The 27,207-nt window shown below is 45.4% G+C and overlaps 1 protein-coding gene across 4 annotated transcripts in view; it reads right to left on the bottom strand.

Moving 5' to 3' along the window:
* Nucleotides 1–27,207, bottom strand: part of RALB (RAS like proto-oncogene B) — a 74,502-nt gene that overhangs the window by 15,080 nt on the left and 32,215 nt on the right. For all 4 annotated transcript variants that reach the window (XM_052656910.1, XM_052656924.1, XM_052656916.1 and 1 more), the window contains one exon: nt 2,520–2,679. In XM_052656910.1, coding sequence (XP_052512870.1) covers nt 2,520–2,633 — 114 coding nt within the window. In that variant the 5' untranslated portion in view covers nt 2,634–2,679. The remainder of the gene's footprint in view (nt 1–2,519; nt 2,680–27,207) is intronic.

Below are 27,207 nucleotides of genomic sequence, written 5' to 3'. Positions count from 1 at the left end.
TAAATGTCCATCCACTGACGAATGGGTAAAGAAGATGTGATACATATATAGAGTGGACTGTTACTCAGCCATAGAAGAGGATGAAATAATGCCATGTGCAGCAACATGGATGGACCTAGACATTATCAAGTGAAGTCAGAAAGAGAAAGATGAAGACCATATGATATCGCTCTTAGGTGGAATCTAAAATACGACACAAATGAGCTCATCTATGAGACAGAAACAGACTCACAGAAATAGAATGGACCTGTGGTTTTCACGGGGGAGGCGGGCTTGGGGAGGGATAGGCTGGGAGTTTGGGATTAGCAGATGCAAACTATTATATATAGGATGGATAAAAAACAAGGTCCTACTATATAGCAGCACAGGGAACTATACTCAATATCCTGTGATAAACCATAATGGAGAATAATATGAAAAAGAATATATGTAGAACTGAATCACTCTGCTGTACAGCAGAAATCAACACATTATAAATCAACTATACTTCAATTTAAAAAAAAGAAATTGGTCATGCAAAAACATACAAACAAAAAGTTTCTCATGATAAGGTTCAGGGGAGTATGACTCAGGAGGTGATGGAGGTTTTGGTCTGAAGCTCATTCACTGAAGGGCACTCTTTAAAGAAACAAATACAAAATCACATACATAATATTAAATACAAAAATGATTATCTCAAAGGAGAAAAGGAATCACAATTCATTATACATTTTATTAAAAGTAAAAATACTCTGGTGAACCCACCGTCGGGAGTCCTTTGTGTGACATTCTCCCCTTGACTGTAGCGGACCCTGAGACTGGCTTCGAACCAAAAGAATATGGCAGCTGTGATGAAATGACCTCATGACTACATTTATATGTAGGAGGATCTGTCTAAACTACCAGAGATTTGCCTGCTGGCTGGGGAAGAGTTGTCTGTGGAACGGACCACACAACAGAGAACTAGGGGCAACTTCCAGGAGCCAAGCATGCCATACTGCATCTGCCAACAGCCAGCGAGCTGGCAGGAAGCTGGATACCCTCCCTGCAGCCTGAGACCCTAGGCAGTGCCCTCAGCTCAGGCAGGCTAAACCCGACCCCTGGAAACTGGAAGTGATGGCTGTGTATAGTTTGAAGCTGCCGAATGTATGGTAATTTATTACACAGCAACACTACAAATACCACTGACTCCCCAAATCTAGTACAATAACAATCTTGTTAATTAACTGCCTGGCACACCTCTAGAATACTGTCCTATGTTGTATACACTTGCTGGATATGCTTGAACTATCTTGTCATATGCCAGTGATCCTGAAATATTTCCTATAGAGCATTAAAAACTCATGTAGTCTTTCTTCTAGCATAGTTGATCTAAGTTTCTCTTTGATGATGGTTTACAACCTCACAACTACGTGACACTGCTAGTAATGAAGGTTTGAGGACTCTTGGCAAATTTTAGCGACCTCTATCCATCTTCCTTGTAAGAGGCTGTAAGATCTGGAAGAATCTTCCAGGCCAGTTTCTGACTCCATGTTTCGAGCCCATTCCTCCTCTGCTTCCCACACACTTTCCGTGCCTGCTGCATTGGACACACTCGTGCCAGGACATACCCCTGGCCCCGCACCTCCCATCACGATGCCAGGTTGAATCAGGTGGGCGGTAGGAATAATCCTGGTGGGCAGCAGACACTGGGACAGCTGTTGATAATCCAACCACAAGCCCAGTGATTCCAAACCACACAAATGTGCCTCACTGGTCCTCTGCTAGGTGTATCCTTAATCTCACTTCCCTCAGCCGTATCCCAAAATGTCACGGCCACCCAATCCCACGCTACACAGGAGGCGGCTGGACAGGGGGTCAGAGTCTAGTGAAAAGAGAGGATGATCTTAACTGACTGTGGTGACAGTATCTTCGCTTACAAATTCTGGAAATCATGTGTCACACAAACACACTGCCGGCAAGAGGCCTCGAGGCTCAAACTCTGGTCTGGGGGCTCTGCTGCAGGACCAGCAAGTGGCCATTAAGCAAGGACACTTGCTGCCACAGGAATCAAGCCTGTGTTGTCACACTGGACTTGCGCCAGCGCCGTTACACTCAGAAAGTGATGGAAACTTGGAACTTTACCCTGACCAATGGGACAACTAGCACACACGTGATGTCTGTCACTTGAGAAAAGATGAATTTCTTACGACAACTCCTCTCTCGCTGTCAGTATGTCCCCCAGATCAACGGTCACAAAGCTAAGCACCTGGCTCACTCTTCAGATACACCTGTGCAAAGGCGCCCCCCTATGCTCCTGTCATAATTCAATCATGGGCATAATGGGAGCAGGGACCCCAAATACCCTGTGCCAGAGCTGAAATCATCACCTAACATCAGCAGTGCAGAGCTTACTCTGGTTAGAACCTGCTGGAAAGCTGTTCAGAAGCCACTGTAACATAATTTGCCCCATGACTCTAATGCGCACGGGGGAACAGGAACACGAGGGATGGGGCAACAGGAGACCCGGCGGGGAGGCAGCGTGTGCGGGCGTGTCTTACCTCATCGTACATGAACTGCAGAGTCAGGGCCGACTTGCCAACCCCTCCACTGCCAACCATGATCACCTTGTGAAGGGCCAGGGAGCTCTGGCTCTTACTCTTGTTTGCAGCCATCCTGCTGGTTTTCTGCGAGACGCGGCTGGAGGACCCAGTGGAAGAGCTGCCAAGAAAACAAACAGAGACTCAGAGGCGGTTTGGTTTCCACCCAAAGGAAGTCAAATGAAAACTCTATGCTCCGTAAAAGCCTAACCCAGATGTCCCAACAGAGAAGTCACTCATCCAGGTTCCAGGCAGAGATAAAGCCCCAACCACTCCGCAGTCATAGAGCAGGAGTAGAATGAAGGCAAGACACAGAGAAGAAACGAGCATGCGCAGCTGATGCCCCATCACCAGAGAGGCAGGGAGGAGAGCCACCATCAAACCCGTGGAGGGGCCAGACAGTGACCCCACACCATCTGTGCCCTGGGAACTGTGCAGGGGCCTCAGCCTTGTTCTCTGTATCCTCACGACCCTGCCCCACCTCCAACACACACATGCACACAGCCCACCCAGGGACCAGGAGGGACTCTGAAAAGGGTGAGTAAACCTGCTTTTAACAATCAGCATCCCTTCACAATACAGGACAGTTAAAAGGAGGAAAACTCAATTTTTTACTCCACATTGATTTACACTGATGAACTAAAGTGAGTTAAACTTTTCTAAAACAACTATTACTCAATATCAGTTTAGTCTCATCAGAAGTGAGATGAAGTATGTAGAACAGAACAACCTTGGTGGTGTGGGAAGAGAAATTATTCTGAATAAGTACATTTAACACACACTTGAAACTTGGGATCTAGTTAAACTTAAAAGCTTCTGCACAGCAAAGGAAAATCATAAACAAAACAAAACAAAAAACCTACAGAATAGGTTGAAAATAGGAGAAAATATTTGCAAATGAGGCAATCAACAAGGAGTTAACTTCCAAAATATAGAAACAGCTCACACAACTCAAAATCAAAAAACAACCCAACTGGACTTCCCTGGTGGTCCAGTGGTTCAGAATCCGCCTGCCAAGGCAGGGGACACAGGTTCAATCCCTGGTCTGGGAAGACCCCACATGTCATGGGACAACTGAGCCCACGTGCCACAACCACTGAAACCCGAGAGCCTAGCGCCCGTGCGCCACAGCGGGGAAGACAGCACAGTGAGAAGCCGAACAGCTCACCGCAGCTAGCCCGAGAGGAGGCCTGCAGCCAACAACAGAGACCCAGCGCAGCCAGAAATAAATACATCTTTAAAAAAAACCCAACCGAAAAATGGGCAGAAGACCTAAACAGACGCTTCTTCAAAGAAGACACACAGATGGCCAATAGACAAAGGAAAAAATGCTCACTATCACTAATTATTAAAGAACTGCAAATGTACAAAAGTACAATGAGATACCATCTCACACTGGTCAGAATGGCCATCATCAAAAAATCTACAAACAAGAAAAGCTCGAGAGGATGTGGTGAAAAGGTGCAGCCACTATGGAAAACAGTATGAAGGCTCCTTTAAAAACTAAAAATAGAGTCACCATATAATCTACATAAACCAAGTGCCCATTTTTATTTTGAAAGATCTGTATGGAAAATCTCTTTCACATCTGCCAAGGCATAAGGAAAAAGGGTGTGGGCTTGGGCATGTCATGGACCCAAGTCTGGTTCTGTCATTTGTGAGATGTGGACCCAGATGCTTGTTACTCACTTTCTCCAAGCCAGTTTTCTTATCTGCAAACACAAGTAAACCATCACCCACCCTACAGGATTTTTCTGAGTCTTAAATGAGATAACACATGTGAAAGACCAAAGCACTGAGCCTAGCATGTAAGAGGAACTTAACAGCTGGCTTCCTTCCTACCTCATTTTAAGAGAGTTCTTTTTTCTAATTAGACATGATGGAAACCTACTTCTGATAAAGTAATTTGAAAATACCCCCAGCTGAAAAATAAAATATGTCTAAACACACATATCATTGGGTAACATAAAACATCATATTAAATCGGTGGTTCCTATCCTCGGTGGCCAAAGGGAATCCCTGGGGAGCTTTACAAACATCCCTGGAGATTCTGATTTTGGTCTGGGCTACCTGGGAACATCTAAATGCTTCCCAGGCAATGACAGTAGATGCCGAGGTTGAGAACGTCTATTAAACGCACAGGTGAGCTCAATAGAAAGTAAGAAATCCCCAAGTTGGGGAGAAAAAAAATCAGAGCAGTAAGAGCTGGTATTTCCACAGTTCTGGATGGCTGCTGCTCTTGTCTGTATAGTCAAAGCTATGGTTTTTCCAGTAGTCATGTATGGATGTGAGAGTCTGGACCGTAAAGGAAGCTGAGCCCTGAAGAATTGATGCTTTTGAACTGTGGTGCTGGAGAAGATTCTTGAGAGCCCCCTGGACAGCAAGGGGATCAAATCAGTCAACCCTAATGGAAATCAACCCTGAATATTCATTGGAAGGACTGATGCTGAAGTTCCAATATTTTGGCCACCTGATGGGAAGAGCTGATTCATTGGAAAAGACCCTGATGCTGGGAAAGACTGAAGGCAGGAGAAGAGGGCAAGAGAGGACGAGAAGGTTGGATACCAACTCAATGTACCATGAATTTGCGCAAACTCTGGGAGATAGTGAAGGACAGGGGAGCCTGGCATGCTGCAGTCCGTGGGGTCACAAACAGTCAGACACAATTTAGTGACTGAACAACAAGTACCACCACACAGGGCTTGGAGGCCAGGTGCTCCTGCCAGGTGGGCGTTAGAACTAAGACTCTTCTCAGGTGGGAATTGAGAAGCCAAGACCCCTGAAGGAATGGAAGAAGTTCCCTCTACCCTTCTGGGTTCTTCTGACTGGTCTGAGAATTAACCTGATGTGAGACAGATTAACAGAGACAATCCAACCAAGTTTAGCAGCACAGAGACCTAGGAGAGACCCACGCAGACTGAATCCCTTGTTCAAATGGCCAAGGAGGATGTTGAGGGTGGGGAGAGTCAGCTCAGGCGGTTACCAGGAAAGCCCAGTAAACAAGGTAAGGTTGCCATGCAGGTTGAAATCCTGCCTGCTTCACTGATAAGACATTCTAGAGATTCCATCATCCTCTTCCTGGTACAGCGACGGAGACGCCCTTACAAATGGAGCTGTACTTGATAGTGTCAATGTTTCCTACAGAAGTTTAGCTCCTATACGGTTTTTGGAATTTTTTCCATGTCTGTTGTTTCCTGGAAAACAAGCATTAGTATGCCAAAGAGACATATCTGGCGGCAGTAAATTCTGTTCCCCTACAGCAACAAGAGGGGATTGATGACAAGGAAATGTGTCTGCCTGAGCCCTGGCCGAGGAAAGTGTGCCCTGACACTCTATATAACCACAGCACTCCTGCAATGCCAGAAAGAAAAAGTAACCCCAGGCTGGTCAGGGGGCTAAACACAACCCCTGAGAAGCAGGGACAGCATGCAGTGAAGATAGTTTAGGATTGCTACAACCAAAGGCCAGATAGGAGCCCACAGCTCCATCCTATGAGACAGTTAAGAAACTAACCACTCAGGAGAGCTGGCAACTGTGACAAGCAGGACTTTGCAGACAGCCATTATAAAGAGTGTATTTGATCATTTTTCACCAAGACAAAACCAAAATGTGAGGAGGACTGCATTATCAAAAGGCCAAGAGTTGAAGAGAGTTGAAGTTGTCTACAGTATTTTAAAAGTATTTACCACAGAAAGTAATAAAAATGTAGTGGGCGGTGGGGGTGGGGGGGAAACAACCCCATCTTAGTTCACTGGCTGGGGCCCTGAAAACCAGACTGACGAAAAACAGATTAAGGAGGAAAAACCAGACAGGTGCATCTTGCACACACACAGCAGAGCTGTGGTGGTCACTCCAAGGGGACGCTTAGAACTTGGGCTGAGAGCATCTGAACCTGAAAACAATGAGCACTGCAGGGAAGCGACGAGACAAGCGTCAGGGGCCTGCGCTTCCAGGAGTGGGAAACCCGGGCAAGGTGAACACAGGGGGCCTAAGGCACGGTGCCAGCTCTAAGCAGCGCCTTCTCTAGCTGATTAGGGATCACCCCGCCCTTCCGGGTACAGAGGGGAAGGTGCAGAGTTTTTCTTTGTGTCTGTCACTTTTCAATTGCCTTCAGCTCAAATAAGCATGTCAAAGTGGCATCTCTGGGGGAGGCATACCCTGACCCCCTTCAATGCTCAGCAGAAATTTAGAAAATACACAAAACTGTCTTTAAAAAAGAAAAACATCCTGTCATCCAGAGATAGTCGCTATTATCAGTATTATTTCCTGCTTGTACTTTAATCAATATATCCTTATACTTTAATCCATATATCTGTATATAATCGTATACTTTAATTCTTATATTTAAAATCTTTCTAAGATCATATATATATATGTAGGTTTTCATTTTACTTTTCATGTATCATATCTACCTGTCTCCTTAAGCAGAGAAGACTGAACATAATCATACCTCTTCTGGATGATTTAAGGATCACCATCTCTATGGAAACCAGCTGTGTGACCAACCTTGGGCTGCTCCAGGTGGGATCACATGTCTGCTTGCTCCCTTCAGGCTGGATCCTCAGTCCACTCCTCCTTTTCTTTTTTAAAAAAATATATTATTTATTTGGCTGCTCCAGGTCTTCTTGTGGCATATGGGAATCTAGCTCCCTGGACCAGGGATCGAACCTGGGCCCCCAATGTTGGGAGCATGGAGTCTTAGCCACTGGACTGCCAGTTCAGCTCAGTGGCTCAGTCGTGTCTGACTCTTTGTGACCCCATGAATTGCAGCACGCCAGGCCTCCCTGTCCAGCACCATCTCCCAGAGTTCATGCAAACTCATGTCCATCAAGTTGGTGATGCCATCCAGCCATCTCATCCTCTGTCGTCCCCTTCTCCTCCTGCCCCCAATTCCTCCCAGCATCAGAGTCTTTTCCAATGAGTCAACTCTTCACAAGAGGTGGCCAAAGTACTGGAGTTTCAGCTTTAGCATCAGTCCTTCCAATGAACACCCAGGACTGATCTTCCTTTAGAATAGACTGGCTGGACCTCCTTGCAGTCCAAGGGACTCTCAAGAGTCTTCTCCAACACCACAGTTCAAAAGCATCAATTCTTCGACGCTCAGCTTTCTTTACAGTCCAACTCTCACATCCATACATGACCATGGGAAAAACCATAGCCTTGACTAGGTGGACCTTTGTTGACAAAGTAATGTCTCTGCTTTTGAATATGCTATCTAGGTTGGTCATAACTTTCCTTCCAAGGAATAAGTGTCTTTTAATTTCATGACTGCAGGCACCATCTGCAGTGATTTTGGAGCCCAAAACATAAAGTCTGACACTCTTTCCACTGTTTCCCCATCTATTTCCCATGAAGTGATGGAACCAGATGCCATGAGCTTCATTTTCTGAATGTTGAGCTTTAAGCCAACTTTTTTACTCTCCTCTTTCACTTTCATCAAGAGGCTTTTTAGTTCCTCATCACTTTCTGCCATGAGGGTGGTGTCATCTGCATATCTGAGGTGATTGATATTTCTCCCGGCAATCTTGATTCCAGCTTGTGTTTCTTCCAGCCCAGCGTTTCTCATGATGTACTCTGCATAGAAGTTAAATAAGCAGGGTGACAATATACAGCCTTGACGTACTCCTTTTCCTATTTGAACCAGTCTGTTGTTCCATGACCAGTTCTAACTGTTGCTTCCTGACCTGCATAGAGGTTTCTCAAGAGGCAGGTCAGGTGGTTTGGTATTCCCATCTCTTTCAGAATTTTCCACAGTTTATTGTGAGCCACACAGTCAAAGGCTTTGGCATAGTCAATAAAGCAGAAATAGATGTTTTTCTGGAACTCTCTTGCTTTTTCCATGATCCAGCGAATGTTGGCAATTTGATCTCTGGTTCCTCTGCCTTTTCTAAGACCAGCTTGAACATCTGGAAGTTCACTGGACTGCCAGGGAAGTCCCAATTTCCCCTTTTCCAATTATGTGCTTTTTAATAAGTGTTCTAAGCAATTAACTAGATAATTAAGCACATTTGAATTGTGACTAAAATAGGGTAAGTGGGACGAGAAGCAGGCCTCCCCAAAGGCTCAGGTGGTGAAACTGCTTTTGACCGAATGAATTTCTGGGCCACGACCGTCGCTCACTACAGGGCTGAGGCCGGTGCCTGAGGCTGGAAACTCCAGAACACCAGCCTGCCACATGATTTCTCTGAAGGAACCTTGCTTCCATGAATTATTATAGTTGTATGAAAATAGAGAAATCCTTTTCCAGATTAGAGGCAGGGGTGCTTTCAAACACATGTAGACATCTAATTCTGAGCTGTTATTTTCAAAATGCAAAGTCAGTTTCTCTAGAAGAAACAGTAATAAATGGATTGAGGACTGGTTTGACAAATCCACAGGTAATGCCAAAGTGTCTGTGCTCAGAGCTCAAGAACTGAAATAACCATGGTGGCTATACAGTCTGTATGACCCGTGAGCACCGGATATGAAGAGGGAGAGGGCAGGAGGATCAGCCGTGTCCCCGGCCCTGGACCTGACCCGGAAATGACAGATGCCAACCCTCCAGACTCCTGTCCCTGGAGATGATAAACCCCTATTTGTTTAAGTCATTCTGAGTCTCTTTATTGTTACTTGTACTGAAAGCATTTCAGAAGGACTCTCTGCACTCAAGAAACTCAAAGTCTAGTGATTAGTTACAGAAGCTGAGTGAATGATTCTAGTGCGGGGTGACAGATTCTACGGCAGAAGTACAGAGGAGGGACTTCCAAACCAGAGAAGAAGGTCAGGGGACATGACCCTCAGTTCTGCAGGAGAACTGAGCCCTGAAGGAAGTGGCCACAGAGGATACAGAAGTATAGGAGGGACTTTCAAGCCAGAGCAGAAGGTCGACGTGACCCTCAGTCCTGCAGGAGAACTTAGCCCTGAAGGAAGTGGCTACAAAGGAGGAGAAATACCAGGAAGAAAACACGGCAGTGAGGCTCAGGAAGGTCACATTGATGATTTCATGTTTATAACAGATAAGCTTCACCAATAAATGTGTTCTTAAAAAATAACACAGCAGTCTTTTCCCCCAACATTTTATTATGAAAAGTTCCAAGTTTTCAGAAAAGTAGAAAGAGCTGCATGGGGAACCCATATTCTTATCACCTGGATTCTACAGTCAACATGTTGCCACTTTTGCTTTATCGCATACCCAGTCACCGGGCATCCCTCTCCCCATCCATCAGTCCACTTGGCTTTCTCACGTGTTTCCATGGAAGCTGCAGACTTCGGCACCTGCCACCCCTAACCAGCAGACATCTGTTTTTTACAAAGCAATTATACCTCTCCCAGAACTCTTAATCTCTTTTCATGAACTGTTTGAGTTCGTCACCAATATCCAAAAGCCACAACACAGACTTTCCTTCAGGGCCGGGCCCATAACACCAAGTCCTAGCAAGTTCACACCTTAGAGTAGGAGGTCTTTTACTGGGGACTTAAGAAACACACCAGCAGACACCCTTTACTATGTCTCTACCCACCAACAGGAAAGCTCTAAAGCAGGCTTCATTTTTTGTCCAAAAAACATGTAAACATGACTCTGTGCTAAGCTGTGCATCTCTGCCCTTAGAAAACTCAGTCTAAGGGAAGATATATAAACAGGGCATGGAAACAGAACTGCCCACATGCAGTGATAAAGATGGGCCAAGGTCTGATGGAAAGTGTAATGAACTCTGGGAAAAGAAGTAGGGAAATGTTCAACACTGAGTCTGAGTTCATTCAGCAGTGGGCGTGAGAGAGGGATACTTTCCACTTGGAACAGAGGGCCCGTGCCAAGCACTGGAGGCAGGCAGCATCTTGGCGGGTCCTGATGTCACATGACAGTGAAGCACAGGTGTGAGGCAGCAAAGTGCCAGGTGTTGTGTCTCAAAAGCTAGATTGTTCATTTACACACGTGTCTGCTGTCACTTCAGTTGTGTCTGACTCTTTGTGACCCTATGGACTGTAGCCCGTCAGGCTCCTCTGTCCTTGGGATTCTCCAGGCAAGAATACTGGAGTGGAGTTGCCACGCCCCCCTCCAGGGCATCTTCCCAACCCAGGGACTGAACCTGCAACTCTTTAGCCTCCTACATTGGCAGGCAGATTCTTTACCACTGGTGCCACCTGCGGAGCCCTGTTCATCTACAAATGAACCTAAAAACTGTCTTTAGAAACATATCCTACAGAAACAGGGAGCCACTGCAGGGCGGGTCCCCAACCCAACCTCACTGTAAGGCTTTGGGTCAGTAAGAATGAACATGTACCCTCCCATACAGAAAATCAAGACACCGTCATTTAGATGGCTTGGCAGGGAAGCAGCGAGCTGGGCAATGCTTGTCCTATGTAATGTTCTATAGGATTCACTAGTATTAGATTGGGCTCCCTACCACTTAGTGTTGATTCAAATACAAGAACACATATTTATCTGAGAAGTAAAATTCTGAAAGTAAATCATGATATACAAACATAAACCATGCAAATGTGAGTTATGAGGAAGGGGTGGTTTCTACTGCACCCCAGTCCCCTGGGCTAACATGGTCATGAGTCTTTCCTAGGCTGGAAGAAAACAAACTGGAAGGTAGAGTCAAAATGAAAAATATAGTACCTTGTCTGTATCATAGGGTTGTCATAAAAATCAAATGAGAATTTGAAAATTCAGGAACAAATTCACTCCTCAGTCCTCATAAAACTCAAGTGTCCTGGGTAACATGGTGCACAAACGTGCACAGGGAGTGATCCAACAGTTTACGTGTGCCAAGAATGGCATTTAGTACTTTTTCTCCAGATAGTAACCTGGATATTACTAATAGGCCATCATAATATTTCAGTCTTTCAGAATATTATTCATGTTTTTAATCCTTGAGATAATCAAAATGGGGGAGAATCCTAAACCTGGGACACTTTAAGCACCAAAATAATTAACGGGCAGTAAGGAAAGCAGACACTAAAAAACGAGGAATTCATGAATCCATACCTATAAAAAATATTAAACAAGGGAGACAGGAGGGCCCCCCCTTAGGGAAGAATGCCAAGAGCAGGCAAATCAACATAGGGGTTCAGTTCAGTTGCTCAGTCGTGTCTGACTCTTTGTGACCCCATGAATCGCAGTATGCCAGGCCTCCCTGTCCATCACCATCTCCCGGAGTTCACTCAAGACTCACATCCACTGAGTCAGTGATGCCATCCAGCCATCTCATCCTCTGTCATCCCCTTCTCCTCCTGCCCTCTATCCCTCCCAGCATCAGAGTCTTTTCCAATGAGTCAACTCTTCACGTGAGGTGGCCAAAGCACTGGAGTTTCAGCTTTAGCATCATTCGTTCCAAAGAAATCCCAGGACTGATCTCCTTCAGAGTGGACTGGTTGGATCTCCTTGCAGTCAAGGAACTCTCAAGAGTCTTCTCCAACACCACAGTTCAAAAGCATCAATTCTTCGGCACTCAGCTTTCTTCACAGTCCAACTCTCTCATCCATACATGACCACTGGAAAAACCATAGCTTTGACTAGACGGACCTTTGTTGGCAAAGTAATGTCTCTGCTTTTGAATATGCTATCTAGGCTAGTCATAACTTTTCTTCCAAGGAGTAAGCGTCTTTTAATTTCATGGCTGCAGTCACCATCTGCAGTGATTTTGGAGCCCCCCAAAATAAAGTCAGCCACTCTTTCTACTGTTTCCCCATCTATTTCCCATAGGGGTGGGGAAGTGAAAAAAGCAAAAAATCAACATTTTGCAGCTATCAGAGTAAAGACTGATTCAGGCAAGAATGGTTAGTAGATGCTAAATCTAAAGGGGAGATTGAGATGAGGAACAGGATATATGCACGGTCTTCAAGTGTCTCCACAGATTCCTTATGAATCCGACTCTGCACTTTAGTATAGGAGCACTATTCTAAGTGTCAAGACAACTCCCAACTGTTCATACCACTTTCTGTTACAATCCAAACTAGGAACAACCCGATCTAAATTAGGTCATGAAGGACCCTCCCCCAAAAACAGCATTCTCAGATATGAAGGAGCACAGGAAACAGATGGATTGCAGGGACAGTAAATACTGAACACGAAAAAAGAAGAGCGCAGTGATGTCATCTCTGCAGGCAACATCATTTCCATTAACACTGAAAATCTTATCTCTCAGCACCTAACACCTATTATTACATCTGACACAAAATATTACATCATTGTGACAAAATGACTGTATATGTGGGTATGCGTGAGAATAGAAATTGACAGCACTGAGTCCCTACGTCACTGTCTTTTTAACGATATGACACAAACTTCTGATTTGTAAACAGTCTCACACACATTCCCTGGACAGAGAGGTAGGTAGTATCTTGTTCATGTGTGTCTCCAGGGCCTACAGAGAATCAGAGACCTAGACAGGCCCAGAGAATGAATGAAGAGTGAATGAACGATGAGAGAAGAGTTCTGAAAAATAAAAATGAGGACACATATTAAACAATTTTCTGTAGTAAAAGTACATTTCTCATCTACCTGTCAAGGAAACATTGGCTCGAATGCTACATTGTGAATACAGATTCTAAAAGGTAAGCAATTAAAGCAGCAGCCCTCCCCAGAGGTTTTTATTATAGTTTAGCAATAAATGTTGTTAGCTACAAAAATCATAATTTTTAAATGCACACATGTGCACATGTACACAAACATGCTCAGCAGCCAATCTGAAGAGATGAGTCAAAGATGAATAATTATAGATCAGAAAGATAATAACTGCAATAGATTGAAACATATCTAGTTTGTTCACAATGATATTATACCAAAAAGCACCTTATTCATCACCTTCAGAGGACTAGTAAACAAGTCATTATTTTAAAAACTGGTAAAGGAAAAGAATTAAAAATGTTATCTTGCTTGTCTCATACCAACTGTACCAAATAATAGATGAGGCAAAGATTCCCTTAACAAAATATTCTAATTAATCAAGAACAACAAAATTTGGGATATCACCACTTTGCAACTCCTCGTGAGTTAAGAAATCAAGGTATCAGGGGGAATTCCCTGATGGTCCAGTGGTTAGGACTCTGTGCTCTCACTGACAAGAGTGCAGGTTTGATCCCTGAAAAGGGAATTAAAATCTCACAGGCTGTGTGATACAGCCAAAAAATAGGAAAAGAAGTTGAGTATCAATGGCTGCTAACATTACAAAAAAGATACAACTTGACATCTTGAGAAAGACCCAAAACCATGAAAGATGTAGTCTTTCAAAAAAAAAAAAACAAAAACTTCTAAATCTAACTACTGAATTACTGGAAGTGCAGGACACAGAGGAATATGCTGAATATACCACAGACACACCATCAGCAACACAAAAGCTATAAAAGCTCTATGCAATAAGTCACCCAATTTTGTCAACAAACTTCAAGAAAAAAAGATGAAGAGGGAACCTGTAAATTATGAGACCTAAGAATAGTATCAACTGATTAAAATATATGGACCTTATTTGGAGCCCAAGTTGAACACACAAACACACACATAAGAAGACTAGAGAATTCTGAACATTTGGCTGGACTGGATAATACTAAGGAATTATTATTTTTTTAAAAAAATTTCAAGTGACTACATTTAACTTCATTACAAATGAAGCTATATGGAATTTGTTTCAGAGTTTTCAAGGGGAAGAGAGTGAGTAGGGATATAGAGGAAATAAGATTAGCCATAAATTGGTCAGAAACTGTTGAAGCTGATTGATAAACACAAGGCAGTTCATTTTATTAGTCTTTGCCCTTTTGTTTAAATTTGAAAATTTCCACACTAAACAGCTTTTTAAAATAATGAGGACAAAAATATAGGTGCCTGGGTCCCACTCCCTTAGAGATTCCAAATTAGGCACATGGAAACCTAGGTTCTTTGTGTCCAGGTGATTCCAATTCACACGTAGACTGAAAACCATCCCATTCGACTGAGTTCTTTGAGAATGGAGTCTGTATTTTGTTTATTGCAATGTCACCCATTACCTATCACAGAAAGCATATTTAAATATTAACTGAATGAACTAAGCTCGGAGCCAATTTGTCACCTTAAATTTTAAAACAACTAGAATACTCATCTGGGTGGAACCAATCTGGAATTCCCACTTTCTAATAACTGTTAGCTGACAATCTCACAGTTAACAGTATGCGACCACCTTTGTTTTTTCAAGGGCCATGGTTCATTGCTATCTTAAGAAAATTGATTCACTTTTCACAAACTGATTCAAAATTATTTTCCTGATTTTTCTAGTATCCTGGTGGAGATGAGAAATACCATCACTCAGCTCTTTGATGTCATCCCTAGAGATGATCTCTTTATTTTTCATTCAGCCCATCATATGAATTCTCTTCCTCTTCATATTCACCACCTAACCAGAGAAGCTTATTCACCATAGACTTTTCTACTGAACTTCTGTTCTTCAAATTCAAGTACTATAATCATTTCCATATATTCACTCTGCAGTTGTAAAGCCTATTAGAAATAGAGGATCCCTGAGTAAAAAAGAAAGTTTTTAAAAGACTGTCTTGGGAAAGTGTAGAATTTTACCAAGGATCAGGCAAAATCATGAAGGTTTAGAACAAATGCTCACTTCCAAATAATGAAATAAATTTAAAGAAACAAAGTGATTCTGATTTGAAAATTCATTCTTGAACTTTCACAATTAGAATAGAGTAGAGAAGACTCCCCTGGTGGTCCAGTGGTTGAGAATCCGCCTTCTAACGCAGGGCACATGGGTTCAATCCCTGCTTGGGGAACTTAGGATCTCACATGCTGTGGGGCAGCTAAGCCCACGCACCGCCACTAGACAGCCCACAGGCCATGAAAGAGAAGGCCCTGAAGACCCGCAGAGCCAAAAAAAGGAACAGACAGAAACTCTACACACCAGAAAACATGTCTGTTAACACTTTCAAATTCTATCAATACCTAAATTTTAATTTTTACTAAATCAGGTTTGGAACATTATTAGTGTATTTATAGCAACATTTTGGAATCCTACCTTAAATCATTCATAAAAACAAATGGATAAGCCATGTTACATCATAAATTCCAATTTATGGTTCAATTTTTGATGGATACGCTCCCAGGACTAAATTATTACTTTAGTTTCTTAATGATGGTCTGCTTATCAATCTTTATATTGAGGGGAAAAAAAGTACAAATTGCTTCATCTTCTCTCAGCGAAACTTAGAAATTAAATTCAAGGCAGTATTTTACAGATTTGCTTACACACTCAAATCTTCCATATGACATGTGTGGTGGCAGAACATGTCTACGGCAAGACTGCATGTCTCCAGAGGCAATGTTGTCAAACTACACATTTAATCACCCAGTAAAACAATCAGTGTGTACTTTCATATGCTATTTTATTTCTTTCCATAAATCACTAAACTTCTCCAGAGCTCTCCCAACTCTCCTCCAAAATAAAAAAAATGCAGAGGACTGCTTACAATAATAACACATTAAGAACAACAGGCCCTTTGCGTAATCTCCAAAATATTCAAAAAGCTCATACAACTCAACAACAACCAACCTGATCAAAGAATGCGCAAAAGATCTTAATAGACATTTCTGCAAAGAAGACATACAGAAGGCACATGAAAAGATGCTCAGTGTCACGAATTATTAGAAAAATGCTAATCAAAACTACAGTGAGATACCACCTTACACAGGTCAAAACAACCATCATCAAAAACTCTATGAAGAATAAATGCTAGAGAGGGTGTACAGAAAAGGGAAGCCTCCTGTACTGTTAGTGTTAGTCGCTCAGTCGTGCCCGACTCTTTGCCACCCCATGGCCTGCAGCCCGCAGGCTCCTGTGTCCATGAGATTTCCCAGGCAAGGATACTGGAGTCAGTTAGCCATTTCCTTCTCCAGGGGATCCTCCCAACCCAGGGATCAAACGCGGGTCTCCTGTACTGTTGGTGGGGATGCAAATAGATGCAGCTAGTATCGAGGTTCCTTAAAAATTTACAAACAGAACTACCATATGATCTAGCAATTCCAGTCCTGGACATATATCCCAACAAAACTTTAATTAGAAACAATACATGCACCCCCTATGTTCATAGCAGCACTGTTCATGATAGCCAAGACACAGAACCAACCTAAATGCCAATTAGCAGATGAATGGACAAAGAAGATGGTACATATATCCAATGGAATACTACTCAGCCATAAAAGGACAAAATAACGCCATTTGCAGCAACATGGATGCAAGTAGAGATGATCATACTAAGTGAAAAAGATAAATACCATATAATATCACTTATACATGGAATCTAAAATACGGCATAAATGAACCTAACTACAAAACAGAAACAGACTCACAGGCGTAGAGAACAGACTGCGGCCGCCAGGGTGGGGAGAGGGAGAAAGAGGGACTGGAAGTTTGGGGTTAGCAGATGCAGACTATTACACAGGAAATGGGAAAACAATAGTCCTACTATAGAGCACAGGGAACTATATCCCATCTCCTGAGATAAACAATAATGGGAAAGAATACAAGGAACGTGTGTGTGTGTGTGTGTATATACACGTGTACATATGTATGTGTGTACTTTGCCATGGCAAAGTACAGGTGGTAAAATGAATTTTAAAAAGATTTCACTATGTAACACACAACATACACAATTAAAGTACTGTCTGCCTAGCATCCTTTTCCAGAGACAGCTCCCCTCCGCCAGCCTCATGGCTATTACAGGAGGAAGACAAGGCTGAGGCAGATGAGAGATCCATGTTAGTATCTGGCCCCATCCCGGACGGGATGCTGATTCCAAGGAGGGCACCTGACCCAAGTTTGGGTGGGAGGCTGAGAGGCTGGGTCCCTGGTGGCCGCAGCTGGGAGAGGAGCCCTGGGGCAGCTGAGAGAGAAGCAGGAACCACTGAGGCCCTTCAAACTGTGCACTGCTCCTTCCAAAAGGAGGGCAGTCTCCCAGCTGGGATTTGTGAATGTCAGTCATCTGATTTTTTATGAGGCACCAGAAATCTGGGTTTTTATATGCAATCTCCCTTTTTTCAACGTCAGTAACTCAAATCTGTTTTCAAAAGCACTGTGAGCAAACAAAGCATGTCTGCAGGCCACCCAGTTTCACAAACTGACAGCTGTCCTTTTTGCCACGTAGTAGAAGCTGATCTACAGCAAGAAAGAGCGACAGAGCCACGCATGGCGAGGAACACTGGCCAGGCCCAGCAACATCCTGGTGGTTCCAGCCATGCCCGAGCCCTGCACATCCTCTGCTCCTTCCTGTGGCTTCATTTTCTCTCTGAGTCAACGGCAGACACTTGTACCCTCCCAGTATGCCCTCCTTTGGGAAAGCAGGGGAGGTGTAAGCTAGGAGTTTGGGGTTAACATATATACTCTACTATATACTAAACAGATAACAAACGTGGACCTACTGTTCCAGCACAAGGGAACTCTACTGAACAAGTTCCAGCACAGGGAACTCTACTCAATATCTATCCTGCAATAATCTATAATGGAAAAGAATCTTCAAAAGAACACACCTGAGTCACTTGCTGTACACCTGAAATGTGAATCAATTATACCTCAATTTAAGGGAAAAAACCCTCTGTGGCATGATGCTGCTTACCTGACATTGCTGTCCCTTCTTGCCAAGGCTCCACAGAGCTTGGAAGTGTGCAAAGAACTCAAGTCCAGAAACTGAGATCCAGGCAGGGACAGGGGAAAATACACAAGAACGCTTCCTCCTGAAGGAATAAAGCATGAACTCCAACATCAATTCCGCTGAAGGAGCTTCCAGGGAACCCCAGCACTCTGCCCCTGTATGTCAGGACTCTTGTCCACGATGGCAGATGCTCCCAGGTGAAAGCAGCTTAAGCAAAAAAGTCCTGGATTGACTCACACAGCTGATGTTCAGGAACAGAGCTCGCTCCAGGGACCCAGACAGCAACTCTGGGGTCCAAACTTTCTCTGTTGCTGGTCCCCACAACCATCGCACCCACCCCCACCCCCAGATCCCTCGCCATCGATGTTCAGACCCGATGCCTCCTCCTGTGGTTTTCCACAGACACCTCACGTGCTCAGAGAGGCCTCCCAGACCTCACATGCCCCCACTCTGCTCTTTACGTCTTTTGCTGCCCTGACTGCAGCCTGCAGTTCCTTTTTTTTTTTTTCTACTTCCTTGTTTTTTGCTGTCTATCCCACTACAGGTGAAGCTCCATGAGGCTGGCCTCAGGGCTGCCTTTTCCCTCTCATATCCTGCCACTGTAGGAATACTTCCCTTTATCATCAAATAAGGCATGCTGCAACCTAAGTAACACGAACTTTACCCAAACTACGGTCATCATCGGAGAAGGAAATGGCAACCCACTCCAGTATTCTTGCCTGGAGAATCCCCATGGACAGAGGAGCCTGGTGGGTTATAGTCCATGGCAGTGCAAAGAGTCGAACATGACTGAGCAACTCACACTACATAATTATGGTCATCATGAAATCTGCTGCTGCTACTGCTAAGTCGCGTCAGTCGTGTCCAACTCTGTGCGACCCCAGAGACGGCAGCCCACCAGGCTCCCCCGTCCCTGGGATTCTCCAGGCAAGAACACTGGAGTGGGTTGCCATTTCCATCTCCAGTGCACAAAAGCGAAAAGTGAAAGTGAAGTTGCTCAGCCGTTTCCGACTCTTCGCCACCCCATGGATTGCAGCCTACCAGGCTCCTCTGTCCATGGGACTTGCCAGGCGAGAGAACTTGAGTGGGGTGCCACTGCCTTCTCCTCATGAAATCTAGCACATGGCATATATATGACATTTGGGGATTCATCCATATCTTATTTCTGGTCAGTCAGTTCAGTTACTCAGTCGTGTCTGACTCCTGTGACCCCATGAATCACAGCACACCAGGCCTCCCTGTCCATCACCAACTCCCAGAGTTCACTCAAACTCATATATTTATTATGACTATAAGTACCATTATTTCTGGTACTTGTAGTCAAAAGCCTAAAAACTGTAAGCCACTACTTCCTTATTTTAAAAACAAACGTTGACAAATGAATAATATTAATATATTGTCTCAGGTTTGAGAAGTTGCCACTAAAAATTTTTAATCTCTTAAGGTTGTTATTTCAGTCTTCTTTGAACTTATTCTGAGGCTGTTGTTATTAGTGATGAGATACCCACAAAACAGATTACCAGCACCAGGTAAAGTAAGTTTATTTATTTGACAAGTCTACACGTAAACAAAAAACTGTAGCCTCAGTGGTTGGGTGTTTCAATCCAATGTGCAAACTCCCTACAATTATACCAGACATACTCTAAAAATTAGAGCACCTCATTTTCATAGGAATCTCATCATCTCACCCACTGCTTTAAATGAGGATTTATGGTCACTTGATTGCTATCTGATTGGCAGTGACCTTTCTGACTGGCCATCTCTTATGTGACTTGGCCTCTTAAAAGGGAGCCAGGGCCCCTGCAGGGGACAACTGAGCCTGAATGGTCAGGTGACACGAACAGCAGGACAGCGGCTCTGAGCTCCAGGGGCTGCTGCTCACCCAGCCAGGGTCTCTACAACCACAGGTTCATGAGGGCCACTGCTCAGGCTCCAGTAAATCTTTCTAGCAAATGAAGATGCTCAGACTGGACCTCTCTGGTTGGTAGGTTTGTACTGTCTTACTGCTTTTCATGATACAGGGATCCCAGGAGTAATGATCCTGGCAGGAAACAACTGAAGTCTGAGTCTTTCTGTAGTCTTAGCCTTTCCCACATAGACTGACTCAGAGAAGGAAACTCGAGTATCCCCTCCCTGTGTGTGGCTGCTACAGCCATCAGCACCAGGGAACAGAATATTTTTATCTTCTCATACAGATAGACTCTTTCCATTTCTATGAAAATAAGGAAGCTGAATTAAATGATCAAAGTTCCTTTCCAATTTTTTGCAGTTTTTTTTCTTTTTTTTTTTCCCTGAAATTAGGTCTGCAAAACAAATTAGTGCTCCCCTGTGCCTAAGGAAATTCCTTTTAGGTGTTTCTGTTGCCTAAAGCATATCTCTAATCTGTTCTCCTGAGTGGCAAACAAACAAAACTAAATAAAAACAAACTCAATTGACTAAAACAAAAGCATGCTCTGAGTTGCTCCTTGTGAGCCTCTGGTCTATGCCTCTGGGCACAGGTTATTCCTTCTTCTTGATGAAAGGTCCACCTGATATCACCTCCCTGGGCCCCACGCCCCAGTGTAGCTGACCCTCCCAGTCCCTGTGGGCCCCCATACCCACCAACACCACCCACAGCTGCACTGAGATGAACAATGTTTTCCTTCTGGATGAGGCCTGTCCCTCCCACTACACTGAGGAGACACTCAGACGCTCAGTCCTTGATTTAAAAAAGGCAAGTTCTCCATCTGGGTTGAGAGTCCTCAAAAGGACAAGTGGTAACTAGTAAGATCTGAAAAGTTAATTCACTTAAAGGGTGATGTTGGTGAACTACAAGCAAAGCAAGGAACAACGGGGGGTAATTTTTAAGCTCTGATTTTTTTTTTAAAGAATGTGTAATTACTTCGGAAATAAATACCTCTCCTACGAGACCCTCACTCCCAGTAGAATCTGGGGATCTCACAGGCCTTGATGAAGGCCACCTATTCAGGCAGACTTAAATTCCTTCTACCTGCAAAGGAGTCACGAAAGCTACTTCACTTCCTGATGGCTGAATGTCAAGTCTGGAACTAGCACACATGGCCCTGTCCTGAATGATGTATGCAAGTAAGACCCTGTCTAGAGGTGTGCTACCACCGTTTCCATTTCTGCATCATCTACTGGCACATCACGTGCACACAAGCAGAGCTGTGTGACCTGGAAGGTCTCTTAACTGGTCAGCGCAGGGCTGGGAATAGCTGCCCACTGTCCTGCCTCAGGGTCCCCACTCTGAGCCCGACACTGTGTTGCTCCATTAGTGGACTGGGGTGGGGCAAGAGAGACCTGCAAACATGCTGTGAAATCCTGGAATTGATGGATCAGAAAGCTCAGTGAGCGGCAGAAATGCACGGGCAACTACAGTACAAGTTCTGAAACAAACACCTGGGAGGAAATGTACAGTCCCTGGGACAGTCAGATTCATAGAAATGGAAAGTAGACTCGTGGGGGCCAGACTGGGGGCCACGGAGGATGGGGTGAGTATTTAATGGGCACCAAGTCAAGGCTATGGTTTTTCCTGTGGTCATGTATGGATGTGAGAGCTGCACTATAAAGAAAGCTGAGCGCCAAAGAATTCATGCTTTTGAACTGTGGTGTTGGAGAAGACTCTTGAGAGTCTCTTGGACTGCAAGGAGATCCAACCAGTCCATCCTAAAAGAGATAAGTCCTGGGTGTTCATTGGAAGGACTGATGCTGAAGCTGAAATTCCAATAATCTGGCCATCTGATGTGAAGAACCGACTCATTGGAAAAGACCCTGATGCTGGGAAAGATTGAAGGCGGGAGGAGAAGGGGACGACAGAGGATGAGATGATTGGATGGCATCACCGATTCAATGGACACGAGTTTGGGTAAACTCCGGGAGTTGGTGGTGGACAGGAAGGCCTGGCGTGCTGTGGTCAATGGGGTTGCAAAGAGTTGGACACAACTGAGAGACTGAAGTTTCAGAAAGGGATGACAGAAATGTTTAGGAGACAGAATACTGTTGATGATTGTACAACAATATGAATGTAGTTAATGCCACTGAACTATACATGTAAAAATTATTACAATGGTAAATTTTATGTATATTTTACAATTGTCTTTTTGTTGTTTGTTGTTGTTGCAGCGTGGATCAGGAGGAAAAAAACTGCCCATCTTGAAGTCTGAAGCCTGCCCCAAGGGAGTTAATGACCTTGGTTAAGTTGCCTTTTTCAGCCTCAGTCTGATACATAAAATACACAGATCTGTATCCTCGGGGTCATTATGAAAAAATGAGAAAACACCTATCATGATACCTGGCTCTCAGTAAGCACTTTGCTTTCTGAATATCCCTCTGATATTCTAGAAAAATCTTGAGAGAGAAATTAGCCAAGGAGCCAAAGCTATGCCATGGCCGGGCATCGCCATCATCAGTGTCCTCTCCTCCACCCGTCCCACCCCAGCCGCCACCTACCAGCTCACCGGCTCATGTGCCCGCACGCTGCCACCTCCACCTCTGAGCTCGGGCGCGCTGGACTCCTGCACCTTCCCCAGGTGCCCCACCCCGCCATGGGCCCATTCTCCTCTTTCTGGGCTTGAGGCCCCAAGTCCCTCCCGCAAACACCGTCTCCTCCCTCCCCCGGCTCACGATCCTTCCCAGCACCTGCGCCTGGTGTGCAAATGTTGCTGGAGCGGGAAAGACAGTCACACAGCCAGCCTTAGGAAGCGTCACCTTCAGTGTGTTTATGATCACACAGCAGGAGCCAGCGTTCACTCTACACTCCCAGAATCCCTGCGAGGCTCCCCAGGCCCTCCCCATGCTAGCTCTCCACCAGTGACCTTGCGTTATCTCCCCAGACAGAGGCCACTGCCCACCTCCAAATCCACCAGCGCCTGTGCCCACCCCCTCATCTCCCGCTCTTAGCAGAGGCCAGCCTTGCACACAGATTTTGGACATCATGCTGCCCCCACCCCCACGCCCAAGAATGTCATTCTGCCATCATCCTCTTTCTTCTGCATCATTAATCATTTTCTCCCTACAAGGTCCTCTCCAACAGCACACAGACACATTCTGTTTAACCTGCATCCTAAACACACCCCCTTGGTCCCCATCTGTCCCTCTAGGCAGTGACACAAGTTCTCTGTAGGCCTGGTTATCTGGACCGGTGCCTCTCAGGCAAATTGCCAGGGAATCTTGTTCAAAGGCACATCGGATGCAGCAGGTCTGGGGTGAAGCCCAGGCTTCTGTACCGCTGGCCCCCCAGATGCTGCTCCCGCCACAGACTCCACTCTGAACAGCAGAGCCCAGTGTTTCTTCCCTCAGACCTTCATGTACGAAATCCCTTCTAATCTGCCCCAGCACAGCTTCAAGGAGACCTGTCCCATCAAGGTCACCAATAAACTCCACGTTGCAAACTCCAATCAAAGCATTCCTTCCTCCTTTCCAATCCTCTCCAGTTCTTTTAAAATGAACTGTAGCAACTGGAATAAAACCGTGCCCAGAAGGGGAAGGCCCCTGGTGGACCACCCACAGACCCCTCTCCGTCTCCCTCGGGCCTTTGCACCCTGCACCCCTCACGGCACCTGCTGTTCCTCTGGCAGCAGTGGCACCGGCAGAGGCTCCTACCAGGCGTTCCTTCCCTACCTGGCTTCCTAGTGTTAGTTGCCCCCAGAGCTCAGGCTCCCCCTCACCTCTCTAGACTCTCCCCTCGGGGATCCCATCTGTCTCAGCAGCTTCATCAGCAGCCCCAAACTCTCAGAACACGGGCCAGAGTGCTCTCCTGACCTCCAGTTCACCCACGCCCCTCTGCCTTGTGCTGCCTCTCCCAGGGAGGGTGTCTCACAAGAATCTCAAACTTAACATTCCCAAAGTACAACTCTTGATTCCCTGCCACGTTAAAGCCTACTCCTCCTCCATTCCCCATATCCAATCATATCCAGGTCTCATCACTAAAGCCAAATACATGAGAGCCACCTTTGATTCCCCTGCTCCTTCCCCAATTCAATCCACGACCAGTTCTACTGACTCCATCTCCAAAGCCACCTGCTTCCTCCACCTCCTCTGCCACAGCCCGGCCTGCCCACCAACGAGTGACCAGTCACAACCTCCCAGTTGACCTCTCATTGCCACTTCAGCCCTCTGCGACATCTTGTCCACACAGTCCCTGCTGTAAACAAAAGCCCCACAAGTGAACGTGTGTCTACAGTCCTTTAATGGCTCAGTGTTAATGAAATCCAAACTCTCCACCCATCAGGCCCCCAAGACCCGGAGGCACCTTCCGGCAGGTGTGCCTTCTTCCAGTTTGCAGGGTCTGCCATGTGCTGCCCTGCAGGATCCCTCTCATACACTCTCCGCTTCTCATCCTGCTTTTAGGAGGACCGGAAGCAAGAAGAAACACAGTACTGTCAGGAAACTGAAGAACGGCCCTTGGGGCTGCCTGGAGCAGAAAGGAAGAGGCGGAGCCTGGCATGAGATGAAGCTGGAGCGGAAAGTGGGACCAGGGCTCAGCAGTTTAGAGATGTTAGACCTTCTGCCGAGAGCACAGAAAAGCCTTCCAAGCGTTTACTCGCCTGCTGAGGTCCTTGTAGCGATAGTGTGGAAAAGCAGAGGGGCCCAGAGTCGAGGAGGAGGGGCCGGTGGAGCCGGCAGGCCTGGCCTGAGGGAATGACAGTGGACACAGGAAGGTGACCAGACTTTAGGACTGCTTAGGAGGTTACGATATCGTGAGTTATAAAGGATATATATTCACTCATTCAGACGACCTAATTAAAGTGCTCATGTGTGACAGTGTTAGTCACTCAGTGGTATCCAACTCTTTGCGACCCCATGGATTGTAGCTCACTAGGCGCAGAGTCTTTCTAGGGAAGAATACTGGAGTGGTTGCCATGCCCTCCTCCAGGGGAGCTCCCTGACCCAGGCCCAAAGCTGGGTCTCCTGCACTGCAGGCAGATTCTTTGCCCATGTGCATGTGAAGCTCGTCTTTGTCCAGTTTCTGGCTCATGCTCCGACTCTTGGAGTCCCCGAGTGACGAGTGCAGGGGGAGCATCTGTCGTTATGTCTGGTCCTGTCCTTAGATCCTGAAACCAACTCAGAGGGGTAAAGGTGAGATGGTCGCCTCGTTGCTCACAAGTCCCTTATGACCACAGCTGGGGCACACCTACAAGCTGATTTTGGGGCTCCACCTCAGGATAAGGGGAACTGACCTGGCAAAGATGGTTGGAACCTTCAGCCCCACCCCCTGATTCCTGGGGAGGAGGAGTTGCAGGCTGAATCCACCACCAGCAGCTGATGATGTAATGAGCCATGCTTACGGAACAGGACCTCCATAAAAACCCAAAAGGTGAGGTCAGGAGAATTTCCAGGTGGCGGAGCAAGTGACCACGGGAGCCTCCAAACTCCATGAGGACCCTGTTCTGTGAACCTTTTCACTCGGCTACTGATTCATACTTGCTAACATCCTCTGTGATAAAGTGGTAATTTAGTGATTAAACAGGTTTGCTGAGGTCTGTGTGCCACTTTAGCAAATCAACCAAACCCAAGCAGAGGGTTTTGAGACCCTGTAGTCGAAAGCCAGTGGGTCAGGCGTACAGATGATGACTGGGCTTGTGACTGGCATGTGAAATCCAGTCAGGGTGTTGTGGGTACCTCCAAGTTGTAGGCGGCTGGGCAGATACACAGCCTGGACCTGTGACTAGTGTCTGAAATGGGGCCAGTCCTGTGGGAATGAGTCCTTGACTTGTGGTGTCTGATGCTGCCTCTGGGTAGCGAGTGTCACGGGTGAGATGACCTGCAGAACACCCTGCTGCAGTCAGAGAATTCCTCAGTGATGTGACCCCACACACAACCCACATTGGAATTGGGTGTAGAACCCTTTTAGGAGTTAAAAAATGGCACAGTTAGTGGACAAATATATATAACTTGAGATTTTTAAAAGGCTTAATATGCGAGGGTGAGCAGAGGTACCCCTCTGGCTGAAATCCATCCCTACGATGGGATCAGCTCATGCACAGTGAATGACTGGCCACAGATCTTTTCCTGTTTTTACTAGCGGAAGGGGGTGGGAGGAAGGAGGGGGATGATGGGAGAGGCAGGATAAGAGGAGACAAAGATACTAGCTCATAAATTAGGGCAGCGGATGGGAAGGGGGCCAAAAACAGGAAGAAAGGCAAGGCAAATTGTGCTGACTTCTCCAGTCTGCCTCCCAGTGACTCTTAACAGCCTTGAACTGGGTTGGAATGAACAGAAGCAATTCTCAGAGGACTTCATTTTCTGAAATTACAATTTAACATGATTTATGAAGCTTCTTGTTATAAATATGCTTGAGGATATTTGTCACATGAAAGTATTAGAATCATAGAATTTTTAGAGACAGGAAAAATCTGCAGATCACAGGCTTCTGGCTCGGGGTCCCTAAATCCTTGTCTCCACATACAGACACTCCAGAAAGACTTCACTGAGAAAATGAAAGAATGAGGCCCTTCTCTCCAGGTGGATAATTAAAACGTGTTAGGCTTCCCAAATGGCTCAGTAGGTAAAGAATCTGCCTGTGAATGCAGAATCGAAGGAGACACGAGTTCAATCCCTGGGTCAGGAAAAATTCCCCAGAGGAGGAAATGGCAACCCGCTCCAGTATTCTTGCATGGAAAATTCCATGGACAGAGAACCTAGCTGGCTACAGACCCTGGGGTCACAAAGAGCTGAACATGATTCAGCAGAGCAACCACAGGGTTTCAAAGAGAAATGAAGAATTGCTAGGCAAATACTGTCCAAAGATTTAAGGTAATTGGAAGAGTGGCGCTTTTTTCCCCCCTGGAATGTCATAGTTTGTTTATTGGTCTTAGTGTCTCTATAAGAGACCAAGGGCTCTATAAGTACTTTTTCTTGTGATTATGCCTCTTCCCTCCCCCCTTAAAAAAAAAAAACAACACACTTTTTATTGTGGAAAGTTTCACACATACGTAAGGGTAGGAAGAAGTGTTTAATAAACAGCCTTGTACCCATCACCCAGGTTCTCTGAGACTTTTTCAGCTACTTTGCCAGTGAGTTTTATGTTTAAAAAATACACAGA

Source organism: Budorcas taxicolor, chromosome 2 (genome assembly GCF_023091745.1).
Source record: "Budorcas taxicolor isolate Tak-1 chromosome 2, Takin1.1, whole genome shotgun sequence".
Taxonomy (NCBI): domain Eukaryota; kingdom Metazoa; phylum Chordata; class Mammalia; order Artiodactyla; family Bovidae; genus Budorcas; species Budorcas taxicolor.
This window is presented reverse-complemented; position numbering and strand designations above follow the sequence as displayed.